We start from the raw sequence: 15,577 nt of genomic DNA, 5'->3' as shown, positions 1-15,577 counted from the left end.
CTTTTGAAGGCCGGGGTTGGGGGGGTGTGTGTGTGTGTGTGGAGAGTGGGGTTGGTGGGGGCACTTAAAATCCAGTAAGTGGCCTTCATGCTGCCTACCTTCCCACCTGTCTCAGCCTGTCTGATATTTTTCAGAGGGCGAGAGGAGGATTGGACAGCCCACCAGCCTTTGGGCCTATTGAGAGTCTTAAGTGGCTAATTAATGGCCACTTAAGGGCCTGATTGGCTCCCCCCAACAATATTATATCCACAGTAGGGAGAGGCCCTACAGCTTTAGCTGCATGAGCAAGGGCAAGGGGGGTGGAGGTGGGGAGTGGGGAATGGGGATGGGGGTGGGGGTGGGAGATGGGGGTGGGGGGTGGGGTGGGGGGAGGGGGCGGGGGAGGGGGATGGGGGATAGGGGCATGGGGGTGGGGGGGGGAATGGGGTGTGGGGGTGGGGGGGGGAATGGGGTGTGGGGGTGGGGGGGGGGAATGGGGTGTGGGGATGGGGGGTGGGGGTGGGGGTGGGATGGGATGGGGGTGGGGATGGGAGAATGGGGGTGGGGATGGGAGAATGGGGGTGGGTGGGCGGTGGATGGGGGTAGGGATGGGGTTGGGGGGGGATGGGGGAGGGGTGGGGGATGAGGATGGGGGTGGGGATGGGGGGTGGTGATGGGGGGGTGGGGATGGGGGGGTGGGGATGGGGGGGTGGGGATGGGGGGGTGGGGATGGGGGTGTGGGGATGGGGGGTGGGGGTGGGATGGGGGTGGGGATGGGAGAATGGGGGTGGGGATGGGAGAATGGGGGATGAGGATGGGAGAATGGGGGTGGGGGGGCGGTGGATGGGGGTAGGGATGGGGGTGGGGGGTGATGGGGGATGGGGGGTGGGGATGGGGGGGGTGGGGATGGGGGGGTGGGGATGGGGATGCTCTCCTTTATATGGGCCCCATGGCCCAACTGGAGGCACATCCCGAAAGGTCGCTCCCCCTTTAACCCTCCGTCCTCGCCTCTGAAACCCCACCCACCCACCCACCCACCTTGACAAGACTCCCGGACTCAGGACTGACCTGGGGGCTCCTCCGTGTGGCGGAGCGGCTGGTAACCCCAGAAATGGCCACCGCTCCCGACTGGTGCTGCTGGGACTACAGAGCGGGTGGCTACTTGATTGACTGACAGCTCTCTGAGGTGGGGGCTTCCTCCCAGGAAATGGGGCAACATGTTGCCTTAAAACATTTAAGGCCGGCAGCTGTCAGGATTGTGGATGGGCACCCCCCCCCCCCGCCCCAGACATTTCAGCCGGGGGGTGGTGGGGGAGTTGGGGCGGGTGCAGGGACCACCAGCTGTGTCAAATTCAGCCCTCTCTTTCAATAAACCAAAAGCATTACTTTAACAAGCTTGAGAATTCAAAGAACTCTGATTTCCATTAATCAGACTCCACCCATTGTATGCATGACATCAATTTAAAACAAAAGCTTTGAAATACAGTTCCCCACCCACACCTCGTATTATGAGTAATCTAGAATAAAGCAATACTAAAATTAAAAGATCTCTGAACAAAAGCTCTTCAGGACATCTGATCTCATCCTTCTAACATACCAACTCGAGCATCAGCCCATTATAGTATCTAATTGTTTCTTCAAGAGTCTAGTTTCCTGGTCTCAATCGCCCCTGCTAGCAACCTTTCCCAGCTGTTGAGCACACTCCATGTGAAAAAATACTTCCTGATGTCTGTCCTTAGCTTGCCTTTTAAAACTCTGGCCCTATGCCCTGTTGGCCGGTTGCCATGAAGCATCTGAAGGAACTGTTCTGAGGTTTATGGTCTCATATTAAGTATATTAACTCTCTAGGAGGATGGCTCCAAGACGACTCTTGCAGGCCAGAGAGCCCAAAAGTTATGGAGATGATGCCCTTTCCTCCCACCAGCACAGGCCGGCCTTGTTGCTCCTCTCTCTCTCTCTCGCACCTCGAGTGTCAGGATGGTCCCATTTTTCCAGGCTGGTGTGTGTGCAGTAAGGACTCAGAGCGTAGGATCAAGAATGAGTTTCAAACATTTTCACTTCTCCTGTCGCTGCTTCAAATTTAAAGCAAATTGTGATTTCTTTTTTTTTGCACTGTGAGATGCTGCTGTAGGCAGCCTGGCTGTCTTTCTACATTTAAACCAATGACATATCTGTGGAGTTGTTTATTCAACTTATACTGGTCTCGTCTGACAGTGACCTAAAACCGGCATCTCTTCTCGCGTTTCACACGTGTACAGTTAAGGATGTTGATATAATTCTTGCTTGCACTTTGCTAATGGCACAGGATTGAAGGGATGGGCAATTCTGCTGGCACTCCGTCACCAGCTAGTTATTTACGATATTTGGGTTCGGGCAGTCTGATTAAAGCAGCATGATCATGGCCTCCTGTAGGAGGCAGCACTCATTATTCCTTGAATGAATAATGGAGCAGGTAGGTGACTTACCGGGCACTGATGGCCATGTATACAACCACGTATCACCAGTCTTCAGCTGGTCCTTGTAATCAAATACCATGGTGTTTACCCAAGCAATTGGACAGTCCTGGAAAGGAATCAGAAACATTCCCATCAAAAAAAAGGGACAAACTGAATAAGACACCATTCTTGAATCAATTAATAACAGTCAAATGGGGGTGCAATTTATCCATTAAGGCAGTGCTCCATCTCATCTGTACAGCCACGTAATTCATTTATACTTTCATGGAGCTTTATCCTCAGGCTCTCTCAAAATGCTTCAAATCCATTTAAAGACTGTCTTGGTCATTGGGGAAAGAACCTTTGCCATGAAATCTGTTGCATCCACCCCAACGGGGAAGATGGAACCTCGTCCAAAAGACAGCACCTTTTAAAAAAAAATGTCATTCTCGGAAAGCGGGCATTGCTGACAAGACCGGCTGTGGACCAGCTGGTAGCACCGTCACCCCTGACTGAGGAGGTTGTGGGTTCAAAGACCCACTCCGGACACTTGAGCCCAAAAGCCAAGGCTGACATTCCCTCTGAGGGAGTGCTGCACTGACGTCTGGATGAGGTGTTAAACCGAGACCTCATCTGCCCTCTCAGGTTGATGTAAATGATTCCAGGGCACCTATTTTGAAGGAAAACAGGAGATTTATCCCTGGTGTCCTGGCCAATATTTATCCCTCAATCAACATCCCAAACCAAATTATCCGGTCATTATCAGTCTGCGGAATTTGAGAGCTTCCTGTGTACAAATTGGCAGCCGTGGTTCCTACATAACAACTTAGTCTACATTTCAAAGATACTTCATTGGCTATAAAGTGCTTTAAGACAATGTGCCTTTCTTTCCTCTTTATTTATTGTCTATCCTTAGTAGCCCTGAGAAGGTGGTCTCTCCACTGGCTGTTAATGAAACAGTGAGCTCATTTGGCTCCTTTTGGTCTGTCCCCTTTTTATTTTGATCACCTCTTTTGTTTTAAAAGCAGAAGTACCACAATGACATACGGCACTGGTCAACCAGAAAACCAACCAGACTTGGCTTTTGTCAAAGCGTCTTTGCTCCAGTCACTAGAAGCTACATTACAAATTACCGGGCGATTTGTTGCCTCGCTGCTGGTGGGAGAACACGTCTCTTCAATACTGCACTCACGCTTCGCTCTGCCCTGGTGACAGGCTCACAATTGGAACTTGGGACAAAATATTGCCATTGGCATGTGGGGCGGGCCTGACATGTCGACGCCTAAAACGTTGGGCATGTGTCCCGACGTCATTTCGATATTTCGCTTGGCGGGCACACCCTGGAAGGGGCTGGGCACCTGCTGGACTCTCAACGGCCTACTAAGGCCTTTAAGAAAGCAATTAAAGTTGTTAGCAACACTGCCCGTCCAACCTTAAGGCTGGCCGGGGTGGGGGGGGGGGGGGGGGGGGGGGGAGGGGGAGCAAAGAGCCCAAGCGGCCTTTGGGTTTCTCAGGACACCTCATCCGCAGACGGGATGAGGTTCCCCGAAGGTTCTACTAAATAATTCATTACATTTTGCAAAATTCACAAACATGTCCCAGCTCATGTGACACTGTCGCACGATGGGACGTGTTTAAATTTTTTTTTTTTAAACTTCCTTTATTAAAAAAGTTTTATTATGAACTTAAGTGGCCCACCCGCCTAAAATGGTGGCGCGCAGCCAATCGCGGGCAGCAGTCGGCTCCGTACCCGCTCTCGCCCAACATGGGTAAGATTCAGCTCTCGGTGTCTGAAAAGTAACCCCAGCGCGGCTGCATGAGCCACAATAAGTCAAACGTAATTGGTCGTGCTGGACGCTTAAAGCCGTAATTTAGGCACCGTTTTAGAAGCTGTCATTTCCTGGCCAAACAATTCTTGCCTTTGGCATGGCCTTCTTACTTGGACAGCACCCTCCAAACCCTCGACTGACTAGCAGGGAAAAGAGAGCCGGTGCATAGGAACGCCAACATCAGCAAGTTCCCCTCCGGGAGTCACAGGTAGAAATGCCACGCGATTGACCCCCGTCATTGGAAAGTCAGTTGACGTGAGACAATAATCTTGCTTCAGATACCCAGATTAATGAAACACCTACTGAAACTTTATCGAGAATTTTTACTTCCCCATTCTTGTTACTCGCCCATAATAGAGTTCTCAGAAACTCATGACTTCACAGCAATGGGATGCTATTTAAGAGATTTGCATTTGGAAAACAGTTTCAAGCTATCGTCAAGAGCTGATATTACGCGGGTTGTAATAAAAAAATTGGTTTCCGTACAAAATCTGTAGGATCAAATGGGTGTGATCAGTTTGTGCTGCCCTTATGACAGATGATCCCAGTCAGCACCATTGCCAGCACTGTAAAATCTGGAGACGATGATGTAGTGGTATTGTCACTGGACCAGTAATCCAGAGACCCAGGGTAATGCTCTGGGGACACGGGTTCGAATCCCACCACGGCAGATGGTGGAATTTGAGTTCAATGAAAATCTGGAATTAACAATGATGATCATGAAACCATTGTCGATTGTTAGTTCACTAATGTCCTTTAGAGAAGGAAATCTGTTGTCCTTACCTGGTCTGGCCTACATGTGACTCCAGACCCACAGCAATGTGGTGGACTCTGAAATGGCCGAACAAACCACCCAGTTGTAACAAACTGCTACTAAAAAGACACTAAAAAGGAATAAAACCGGATGGATCACCTGGCATTGACCTAGGCACCGGAAACAACAACAGCAAACTCAGCCCTGTCCACCCTGCAAAGTCCTCCTTACTAACATCTGGGGGCTCTGGGAGCTAGTGCCAAAATTGGGAGAGCTGTCTCACAGACTAGTCAAGCAACAGCCTGACATAGTCATCCTCACGGAATCATACCTCACAGATAATGTCCCAGACACCACCATCACCAGCCCTGGATATGTCCTGTCCCACCAGCAGGACAGACCCAGCAGAGGTGATGGCACAGTGGTATACAGTTGGGAGGGAGTTGCCCTGGGAGTCCTCAATACCAACTCTGGACCTCATGAAGTCTAGTGGCATCAGGTCCAACATGGGCATGGAAACCTCCTGCTGATCACCACGTAGTGCCCTCCCTCAGCTGATGAATCAGTACTCCTCCATGTTGAACATCACTTGGAGGGTGGCAAAGGCACAGAATGTTCTCTGGGTTGGGGACTTCAATGTCCATCACCAAGAGTGGCTTGGTAGCACCACTACTGACCGAGCTGGCCGAGTCCTGAAGGACATAGCTGCTAGATTGGGTCTACGGCAGGTGGTGAGGGAACCAACAAGAGGGAGAAACATATTGACCTCATCCTCACCAATCTGCCTGTCACAGATACATCTGTCCATGACAGTATAGGAGTATCAGTCATTGAGGATACCCTCCATCGTGTTGTGTGGCACTACCACCGTGCTAAATGGGATAGATTTTGATGGGAATCAGGGGGAAAAGTCTCTGCTGGTTGGAGTCATGCCTAGCACAAAGGAAAATGGTTGTGGTTGTTGGAGATCAGTCATCTCAGCTCCAGGACACCACTGGCAGGAGTTCCTCAGGGTAGTGACCTAGGCCCAACCATCTTCAGCCACTTCATCAATGACCTTCCTTTCATCATAACGTCAGAAGTGGGAATGTTTGCTGATGATTGCACAATGTTCAGCACCATTTGCGACTCCTCAGATACTGAAGCAGTCCATGTCTAAATGCAGCAAGACCTGGACAATATCCAGGCTTGGGCTGATAAGTGGTGAGTAACATTCACACCACACAAGTACCAGGCAATGATCATCTTCAACAAGAGAGAATCTAACCATCGCCCCTTGACGTTCAATGGCATTACCATCACTGAATCCCCCACTATCAACATCCTGGGAGTTATCATTGACCAGAAACTGAACTGGACTAGCCATATAAGTACTGTGACTACAAGAGCAGGTCAGAGGCTAGGAACCTGTGACGAGTAACTCACTTCCTGACTCCCCAGTGCCTGTCCACCATCAACAAGGCACAAGTCAGGAGTGTGATGGAATACCCCCCACTTGCCTGGATGCGTGCAGCTCCTACAACACTGAAGAAGTTTGACACCGTCCAGGACAAAGCAGCCCGCTTGATTGGCACCACATCCACAAACATTCACTCCCTCCACCATCGACACACAGTAGCAGCAGTGTGTCCCATCTACAAGATGCACTGCAGGAATTCACCAAGGCTCCTTATACAGCACTTCCCAAATTCACGACCACTACCATCTAGAAGAACAAGGGCAGCAGATGCATGGGAACACCGCCACCTGGAAGTTCCCCTCCAAGTCACTCACCATCCTGACTTGGATATATATTGCTGTTCCTTCACTGTCGCTGTGCCTAAATCCTGGAATTCCCTTCCTAACAGCACTGTGGGTTTACCTACACCACATGGACTGCAACGGTTCAAGAAGGCAGCTCATCACCACCTTCTCAAGGGCAATTAGGGATGGGTAATAAATGCTGGCCCAGTCAGCAAAGCTCACATCCCGTGAATGAATAAAAAATCTATATGCATGTACGTATACACGTATACACACAAGATTGTCAGGTGCTGGCAATATTGGTAAAAAGCTGGTTATCTGCTCTTGCTGGCAAAGAGCGATTGTGTATTGAGCTTAAAAGGACTTGAAAAACTTACATTTATATCAGACCTTTCATGACCATTGGATGGCCCTAGTCCTGGACTCCCCAACCAGTGGAAATAGTTTCTCTCTCTCTACCCTATCTGTTCTCCTTAATAATCTTTCACTAAATTGCCCCTTAACTGTCTAAATTCCGGGAAACACAACCCTAGACCATGTAACCTCTCTTCATAATTTAACCGTTGGAATGCAGGTATCATTCTGGGACATCCGGGGTAGGAGCGGTGTAGTGGTAAAGCCACTGGACTAGTAATCCAGAGGCCCAGGCTAATGCTCTGGGGACCGGAGTTCAAATCCCACCCTGGGTAGCTGGCGGAGTTGAAATACAATTAATCAAATCTGGAATTCAAAGCTAGTCTTGGTAACGGTGATCATGAAACTATTGTCGATTGTCGTAAAAACCTGTCTGGTTCACTAATGTAGGGAAGGAACTCTGCTGTCCTTACCTGGTCTGGCCTACATGTGACCCCCAGACACACAGCAATGGGGCTGACTCTTAACTGCCCTCTGCAGCGGCCTGAAGCCACTCAGTTCAAGGGCAATTAGAGATGGGCCACAAATGCTGGCCTTGCCAGCAACGCCCACATCCCCATGAATTAATAAATCTTCTGGTAAATCAGAGATACATGGGAAAGCTTTTAAGCAGACCAAATTCCTGTTGAAAATAAAGTGGTACAATATGCTCTGGAAATGCTGCACAAATTCACCTCATTTACTGGCCGTGACAACAATAATATCCATCAGCAATAAAATCTCAATGTGTAGCTTTCCTCCTCCGTCCCTCTCATGATTCCCTTGCTAAGCGTAGCACCAACTTAAACCTATCGGAACGTTACTCAGTAACAGACCACCCAGCCTGAATAGTTCATATCAGGTCTGCTAACTATAAAGGGAGCAGTGAACTGGTTGCTGCAAAAGTCTGAGTGAAATTCAAAAGCAAACTCAAAACTTGCCGCTTTCTTCGATTTCTTCTTGGTGGACCGAGCCTTTTTAGCCTTTTCAATCACGGCGTACAAAGCAAAACAGAGCCGGGTCATACGTGGGAGGTCACAGAAGTTGATGTCAAACTCCAAGTTCTGGTTCCACAGGGGCTCGGAACACACGTTAACCTCGTGGCTGGAGACTGTCTTGCACAGCATCTCACTCCCGTGGAACAAGCCGGCTTGAACGACGAGCTGGGGGGGGGAAGGAGGAACAGACAGTAAAAATCATGCAATCACACAACCATCATATCTGCTGGAGCTTGGAAAGAGTGAGAGGCCACTTGATTGAAACGTATAAGGTCCTGAGGGGTCTTGACAGGGTGGATGCGGAAAGGATGTTCCCACTTGTGGGAGAACCTAGGATTAGGAGGTCACTGTTTAAAAATAAAGGGTCGCCCATTTAAGACAGAGATGAAGAAAAACTTTTTCTCTCAGAGGGGCGTGAGTCTTTGGAACTCTCTTCCTCAAAAGGTGGTGGAAAGCAGAGTCTTTGAATATTTTTTAAGGCAGAGCTAGATAGATTCTTGATAAGTAAGGGGGTGAAAGGTTATTGGGGGTAGGCGGGAACTTAAAGCGGAAGTTAAAATTAGATCGGTTTTGATCTTATTGAATGGTGTAGCAGAATCGAGGGGCCGAATGGCCTACTCCTGCTCCTAATTTATATGTTAATTTGTTTGTTTACAAGTGACAAATGTTCACCAGCTACATCTAAAGAGAAGCTTTTTTGACGTGTAGTCACTGTTTTAATGAAGGAATTACAGCAGTCAATTTGCGCATAGCAAACTCCCAAAAATATCAGTGTGATAACAAGCAGATAATCTGTTTTAATGATGTTAATTGAGGGGCAAATTATTGGCCAGGGCACCTGCTCCTCTTCAAAATAGTACTGTGGGATCTCATCTGTCCACACGAGAGGGCAGACAGGGCTTTGGTTTAATGTCTCAACTGAAGGACTGCACCTCTAATAGTGCAGCACCCCCTCAGTACCACGCTGGAGTGTCAGCCTTGAATTTTGTGCTCAAGTCTCCGGAGTGGGGCTTAAGCCCACAACTTTCTGACTCAGACACAAACGTGCCACCAAAGCTACACTAGAGCTCCAATGAACCTCCTCTTGCCATCCCAAACATCTCCCCCATTTGTGAGTTTAGTTTTTTTTAAGCTATTTACATTAGCTATCTATTAAATATCTCTCTTAATTATCTAGCGCCACGTCAAATTGTTTTCTCAGATATGGTACCTTTTGAATTTTCTCAGTTTGTCTGAAGGTGCAGACTCACGCTCTGGAACACGTGCACAAGCAGCATTAGCGGCCCTCGATACCTCACCCCACTGACCATTCATCACATGGCGCGCCTGGACTGCGTGGTTTATTCAGCCGCTATCTGGGAGGCATCATAGCTGAGCCAAGACCTGCCCTCACTCGGTGTCCCCCATGCACGCAAAATCAAACGGCGGGGGGGGGGTCGCCAGAGGGCAAGCAGTGTCAGGAGCCCAGGCTGACTGCCCCTCTGGACTAATGTCTGTTGCATTTCTGGGCTGGCTGAGATCAGCCAACTCGATGTAGACGAGCGACTGAACACTGGGACTTGTCCTGTAGCTCATCAGGCAGTGCGTACCCAGATCCAGTAATAAGATGTCTGTAAGCAGTTAGACAAGTAAAAATACCCTCAACACAAAGTAATTCACTCATGCAAATTCCTACAAAATTAACCTCTGGGGTTGAGCTTTGCTGTTATTACTTCCAATCCCAACAACTTTCCGATATCATTTTACATGCTGCTTTGGTTGAGTTGCAGAGGTGTGTGCAACCACAAAACCTTTCTCTTAAGTGATGTTTTCTGTGCACCTATTCAAATGAGTCAAACTATTGACATAAAAATAAACTTGTTTGATTTCCTCAGTGCCTATCACCTCATCCTGGTCATCTCCGCAAGTCGCTTATAGTTTTGTTTTACTTGAATAGGTCAAGTGCTAAGTTAATTTTCCAATTTATAACCAAAAAAATAATGCAACATCTGAGAATGCTTAAAGACAAAAGGCTAGAAGTCTGTTGCAATGGTGACACTGGTTCTTGACACCAAAAACTTCTAGAGGGCCTCCTGTAAGAACTCAATTGGCAACATCAGGTGACAGAAGTAATTGTGCAGAAGATTACATCTACAAGCCACATGCAGATCAACTCATTAAATAAGAAATGTCACCGTTATCTCAGAAGCTTGTTATACTCATTTTTGAGTCATCTGGGAAAAACACGCGGCCAGTATTTCAAAGCGGCATCATCTTGGTAGACACCAGCTCACAATGAAGCAACATTTCAGCATTAAAGGCACAATATCGTCCTACAGGTGGCTTCAAGAGTAGGAAACAGTTTGAGCAACCACAATAACAACTTGTATTTATATAGCACCTTAAATGTAAAATAAAAAAGCCCCAAGGCGCTTCATAGAGCGTGATGAGGCAAAATTTGGCCCCAAGGCACAGGAGATACTAGGGCAGAAGAAAGAAAGATTTTCATTTCTATAGCATCTTTCATAACCATTGGTTGTCTCAAAGCACTTCACAGCCAATGAAGTACTATTTGACGTGTAGTTACTGTTATAATGTAGGAAATGCGGGAGCCAATTTGCGCACATCAAGCTCCCACCAACAGCAATGTGATGATGACCAGATAGTCTGTTTTTGTGTTTGAAGGTGAGTATTGGCCATGACACCTGGGAGGACTCCCCAGCTCTTCTCTAAAATAAATTCATGGGATCTTTTACTTCCAACTGACAGTATCTCATCTGAAGAATGTGACTCCCAACAATGCAGCGCTCCCACAGTAATGCACCGAGTGTCAGCCTACATTTTTGTGCTCAGGTCCTAGTCCTCTTGGGACCTCTAGTCCAAGTCACAACCTCCTGACTCAGAGGGTGAGAGTGTTACCACAGAGCCAAAGCTGGCACATGGTGGCAAAAATCTTGGTCAAAGAGACAGGTTTTAAGGAGCATCTTAAAAAGGAGGGACAGGTGGAGAGGCAGAGAGGGACCCTTGGCAGCTGAAGACACGGCCTCCAATGAGCATTAAAATTGGGGATGCTCAAGAGGCCAGAATTAGATCAGCACAGGGGTCTCAGAGGGCTGTAGGGCTGGAGGAGATTACAGAGGTAGGTTAGTGCCATGCACCATCACCATAGCAATGGTGTGGGGTAGAAGTGGAGGGGAAACTGCTCAAGTGCATTTTGTAATTAGAGAGGAAGGATGTGGGTTTTTGCCCACGATCCCACATGGGAAACTCTTCACCTAGTCTGTGATACTATGACAATGCGCTAAGCAAAGGTCATGTCATTTGCCCCAAAATTATGGGGCACAGGGAAGTAGGAAAAAAAATTAAAGGTTCCAGCCTATTCTGATAGACTCCTAGTAGACAGCGACAGGATAACCCTGGCAGGAATCTGCATGCAGACGGCTTAGTTGCTTTCTCTGTGGTGATGAACGTGGTGCAGGAAGATCCAACGGGAAGGAGAAAAGTAATCAGGAAAACTATTAAAAGTGGCTAAAACAAAAACAGAATTACCTGGAAAAACTCAGCAGGTCTGGCAGCATCGGCGGAGAAGAAAAGAGTTGACGTTTCGAGTCCTCATGACCCTTCGACAGAACTTTTTCTTCTCCGCCGATGCTGCCAGACCTGCTGAGTTTTTCCAGGTAATTCTGTTTTTGTTTTGGATTTCCAGCATCCGCAGTTTTTTTGTTTTTATTATTATTATTAAAAGTGGCTGTCCGATCAAAGTCACAAATCTAGTCTGATTGGGGCAAACTCTTTCATTACCTTTGATAACTGAAAATGGACCCACCGTATCTAAACAAGAATTTCTGACTTGGAATGCCTAATTCACAGTTGATGACGCACGACCTTTAGAAAAGGTCAGCTCAGTGATAACGTTTTTATCACTGGTGAAAAGCAGCTTAAAGTTCAAAAACAATGAGTCTTCGGAAAACAAGCCTGAAAGCTCAATGAATGTGTTTATTGTTTCAAAGACATGCTCCCTTTTTAAAAATAAAAATAAAAAAGAGCCTCAGAACTTGAGGTCTCATCTATCGAAGCTATTTTTATCTGTCTGAGATGCGGGAACCAAAATTACTTCAAAATATTAGCCCCCTTATTGAGTCCATGTGATGAGGCACAGTTGACACGAGCTGCTAACATTTTTTTTTTTTAAAAATGACCTTTCATTTAATTGTTAAGGGAATGGAACATGTCAGGCCCCAGTATCAGGTCGGGTACTGCGCAGCTAGAAGCCAATAATGCCCTCTGCTAGGCCCCATTCTCAGAAGTGCAAGTCATACCGTATCAGCGTGACATTTTTATCCATTTTCCCACAGCAATGTGGTGCCAAGTTTAGAGCAATTCTGTGCTGTGAGCCTGTGACCATTACTGACTTGACTGAGATTCCTAAACCCATTTCATGTAGGAATCCTGCAGGCAGCAGAAGGTGGAGAATTCTGTCCAAACGAGATTTTAAGCCAGGTCTCTCTCAGGAGCTGAAAGACCTGTGCCTAACCGCCAATGTCTGACATGAAAAAAAAATATGGAAAGCGAACATATAAAAATGTTAGGCAAAACAAGAATATTCAACGTATGTATGTGTGAATGCACTATAAAGAGCAAGCGGTAAACAGAACAATATTGGCAACATATAGTGCAATACCATTCCCTAGGACTCCCCTGCTTGCGACCAGGGGTGTAAACGATAGATTGGAAGGGATCGATTCACTTGCATTTTGTTGTTAGTTGTGTCCATTATTTTTTAAACTGTTCAACGCAATATATGTCCCACACAAAAAAACCATCGACACCCCAGACCAGTGTTCCCATTTTGTTGTCGAGGTGAAAACTCTGGATTCGTTCATGAGGCGGGTTGATCAAATATCAAGATAATGGCCGGTGGGTCTTCAGAAGACATAAATTGTAAATTTTAAGGAAAGGATAAGATAGACAGGTAAAAGAAATTTTACTCTGCTTCAATCTTTTGATGCCAACGAAGGCTGCCCAAAATGGAACTATTCAATTTCCAAGCACAGAAATCATCTTGATCAGCAAGCAAAAAATAAACCAGCCAAAATAAATGTTTGATGTATCCATGATTAAACAGCATGCCTACACAGAAAGAGTGCCTAACTGAGTATAAGCCCAAGAGGTCTGACAGTGGTTCAGGAACTAAATCTCAGCAATCATCAACTTCAGGAGAAGGGACAAAGCATCTGTATTATCAGCATATCAAGCACCACCACAAACATTCACTCTCTCCACCACTGACGCACAGTGGCAACAATGTGTGCCATCTACAAAACATAAGACCATAAGACGTAAGAGCAGATGTAGGCCATTCGGCCCATTGAGTCTGCTCCGCCATTCAATGAGATCATGGCTGATCTGATAATCCTCAACTCCACTTTCCTGCCTTTTCTCCAGAACCCTTGATTCCCTTACTGATTAAAAATCTGTCTATCTCAGCCTTGAATATATTTAATGACCCAGCTTCTACAGCTCTCTGTGGTAAAGAATTCCACAGATTAACTACCCTCTGAGAAGAAATTCCTCCTCATTTCTGTTTTAAATGGGTGACCCCTTACTCTGAGATTATGCCCTCTGGTCCAAGACTGTCCCACAAGGGGAAACAACCTCTCAGCATCTACCTTGTCAAGCCCCCTAAGAATCTTATATGTTTCAATAAGGTCACCTCTCATTCTTCTAAACTCCAATGAGCACAGGCCCAACCTACTCAACCTCTCCTCATAAGAAAATCCCTCCCTTTCCGGAATCAATCCAGTGAACCTTCTCTGGACTGCCTCCAATGCCAGCATATCTTTCCTTAGATAAGGGGACTAAAACTGTTCACAATATTCTAGGTGTGGTCTAACTAGCGCCTTGTATAATTTTAGCAAGACTTCCCTATTTTTATACTCCATTCCCTTTGAAATAAAGGCTAACATTCCATTTGCTTTCCCTATTACCTGTTGAACTTGTATGCTAGCTTTTCATGATTCATGCACAAGGACTCCCAAATCCCTCTATGCTGCAGCTTTCTGCATTTAAATAATATTTAGCTCCTTTATTCTTCTTGCCAAAGTACATAATCTCACCACATAATTTTACCACATTATATTCCATCTACCACTTTTTTTCCCATTCACTTTACCTGTTTATATCCCTTTGTAGACTCCTTGTGTCATCCTCACCGCTTGCCTTCTTACCTATTTTTGTATTACCCATAAATTTGGCAATAGTACATTCACTTCCCTCATCTAAGTCATTCATATATATTGTAAATAATTGAGTCCCTAGCACTGATCCCTGTGGCACTCCGCTAGTAACAGCATGCCATCCTGAAAATGCCCTCCTTATCCCAACTCTCCGCCTTCTATTAGTTAACCAATCCTCTATCCATGCTAATATATTAGTGCCAACACCATGGGCTCTTATCTTATTAAGTAGCCTTACGTGCGGTACCTTATTGAACGTCTTTTGGATATCCAAATATACTAGTTCCCCTTTATCTATCCTGCTAGTTGCCTCCTCAAAGAATTCTAATAAATTTGTTAGGCATGATTTCCCCTATATTAAGCCATGCTGACTCTGCTTGATCAGATTATGTAATTCTAAATGCTCTACCATTACAGGATGCATTGCAGTAACCCACCAAGGCTCCTTCAACAGCACCTTCTCAAACCTGCAACCTCTACCCAGGGCTGGGGGTGGGGGGGCCTTGGTGCTTCTCCTGTTTACGGGCCCCCTTAAACCACCAGTTCAACCCCCTCTCCTTTTAACTCTCTCCCTCAATCATGCATGATATTTTTCCCCTTTTAAGATTCACCAATCACAGAAATGCCCTGGTAAAATGATAACTCCCATTGTTGACATCTGATTACAAATATCATCCGTTATATATACAGCATGGGTCATTAATATTAAGAGCAGCAATGATTTAATGCAGTGTTAGTTTGTGTGCTTCCTATAGATGATCCCCCTGCAATGATTGAGCAAACCAGAGCATACAAATTTTACTTAAACAGCATTGTGCATTATCACTAATTTGACAGGAAAATAGCCCATTAGTTATTTGTAACACTTGCAGAGGATAACACTGATTTTAGTGACCGCCTCAGCCCTCATTAACATGTTCTGCACATAGCACTATAGGGACATGGTGACAGTAATTTCATATTTGGGGGGAAGGGTTCAACACTTGCACCCCAGATAAATTGCACAAGATCTTTTCCATTCAATGGAAGACAATGATGATTTTCTTCTGCCTGAATGCATGATATTATTCAATACAATTATTTTATACAAGGGGTGTAATTGGATTCTATTTTATCAGTAATCCCACAGGGTAGAAAGATCAAATGACTCCTGAGCAGCAAAGTGGAACAACAGAACAACATAGATCTTCACTGTCAGTGAGAAGCATTGGAGCCCTCAGGTGTCTCTGTA

The 15,577-nt window shown here is 46.3% G+C and overlaps 1 protein-coding gene across 7 annotated transcripts in view; it reads right to left on the bottom strand.

Annotated features, from left to right (window-relative positions):
- Window positions 1-15,577, bottom strand: part of pik3cd (phosphatidylinositol-4,5-bisphosphate 3-kinase, catalytic subunit delta) — a 199,609-nt gene that overhangs the window by 39,567 nt on the left and 144,465 nt on the right. For all 7 annotated transcript variants that reach the window (XM_041206088.1, XM_041206084.1, XM_041206083.1 and 4 more), the window contains 2 exons: window positions 8,075-8,296; window positions 2,445-2,541 (listed from right to left, as the gene is read on the bottom strand). In XM_041206088.1, the coding sequence (XP_041062022.1) occupies window positions 2,445-2,541; window positions 8,075-8,296 (319 nt within the window). The remainder of the gene's footprint in view (window positions 1-2,444; window positions 2,542-8,074; window positions 8,297-15,577) is intronic.

Source organism: Carcharodon carcharias, chromosome 15 (assembly GCF_017639515.1).
Source record: "Carcharodon carcharias isolate sCarCar2 chromosome 15, sCarCar2.pri, whole genome shotgun sequence".
NCBI classification, from domain to species: Eukaryota; Metazoa; Chordata; class Chondrichthyes; order Lamniformes; family Lamnidae; genus Carcharodon; species Carcharodon carcharias.
Note: the sequence above shows the minus strand (reverse complement) of the source record. Positions and strands in the feature narration are given on the sequence as shown.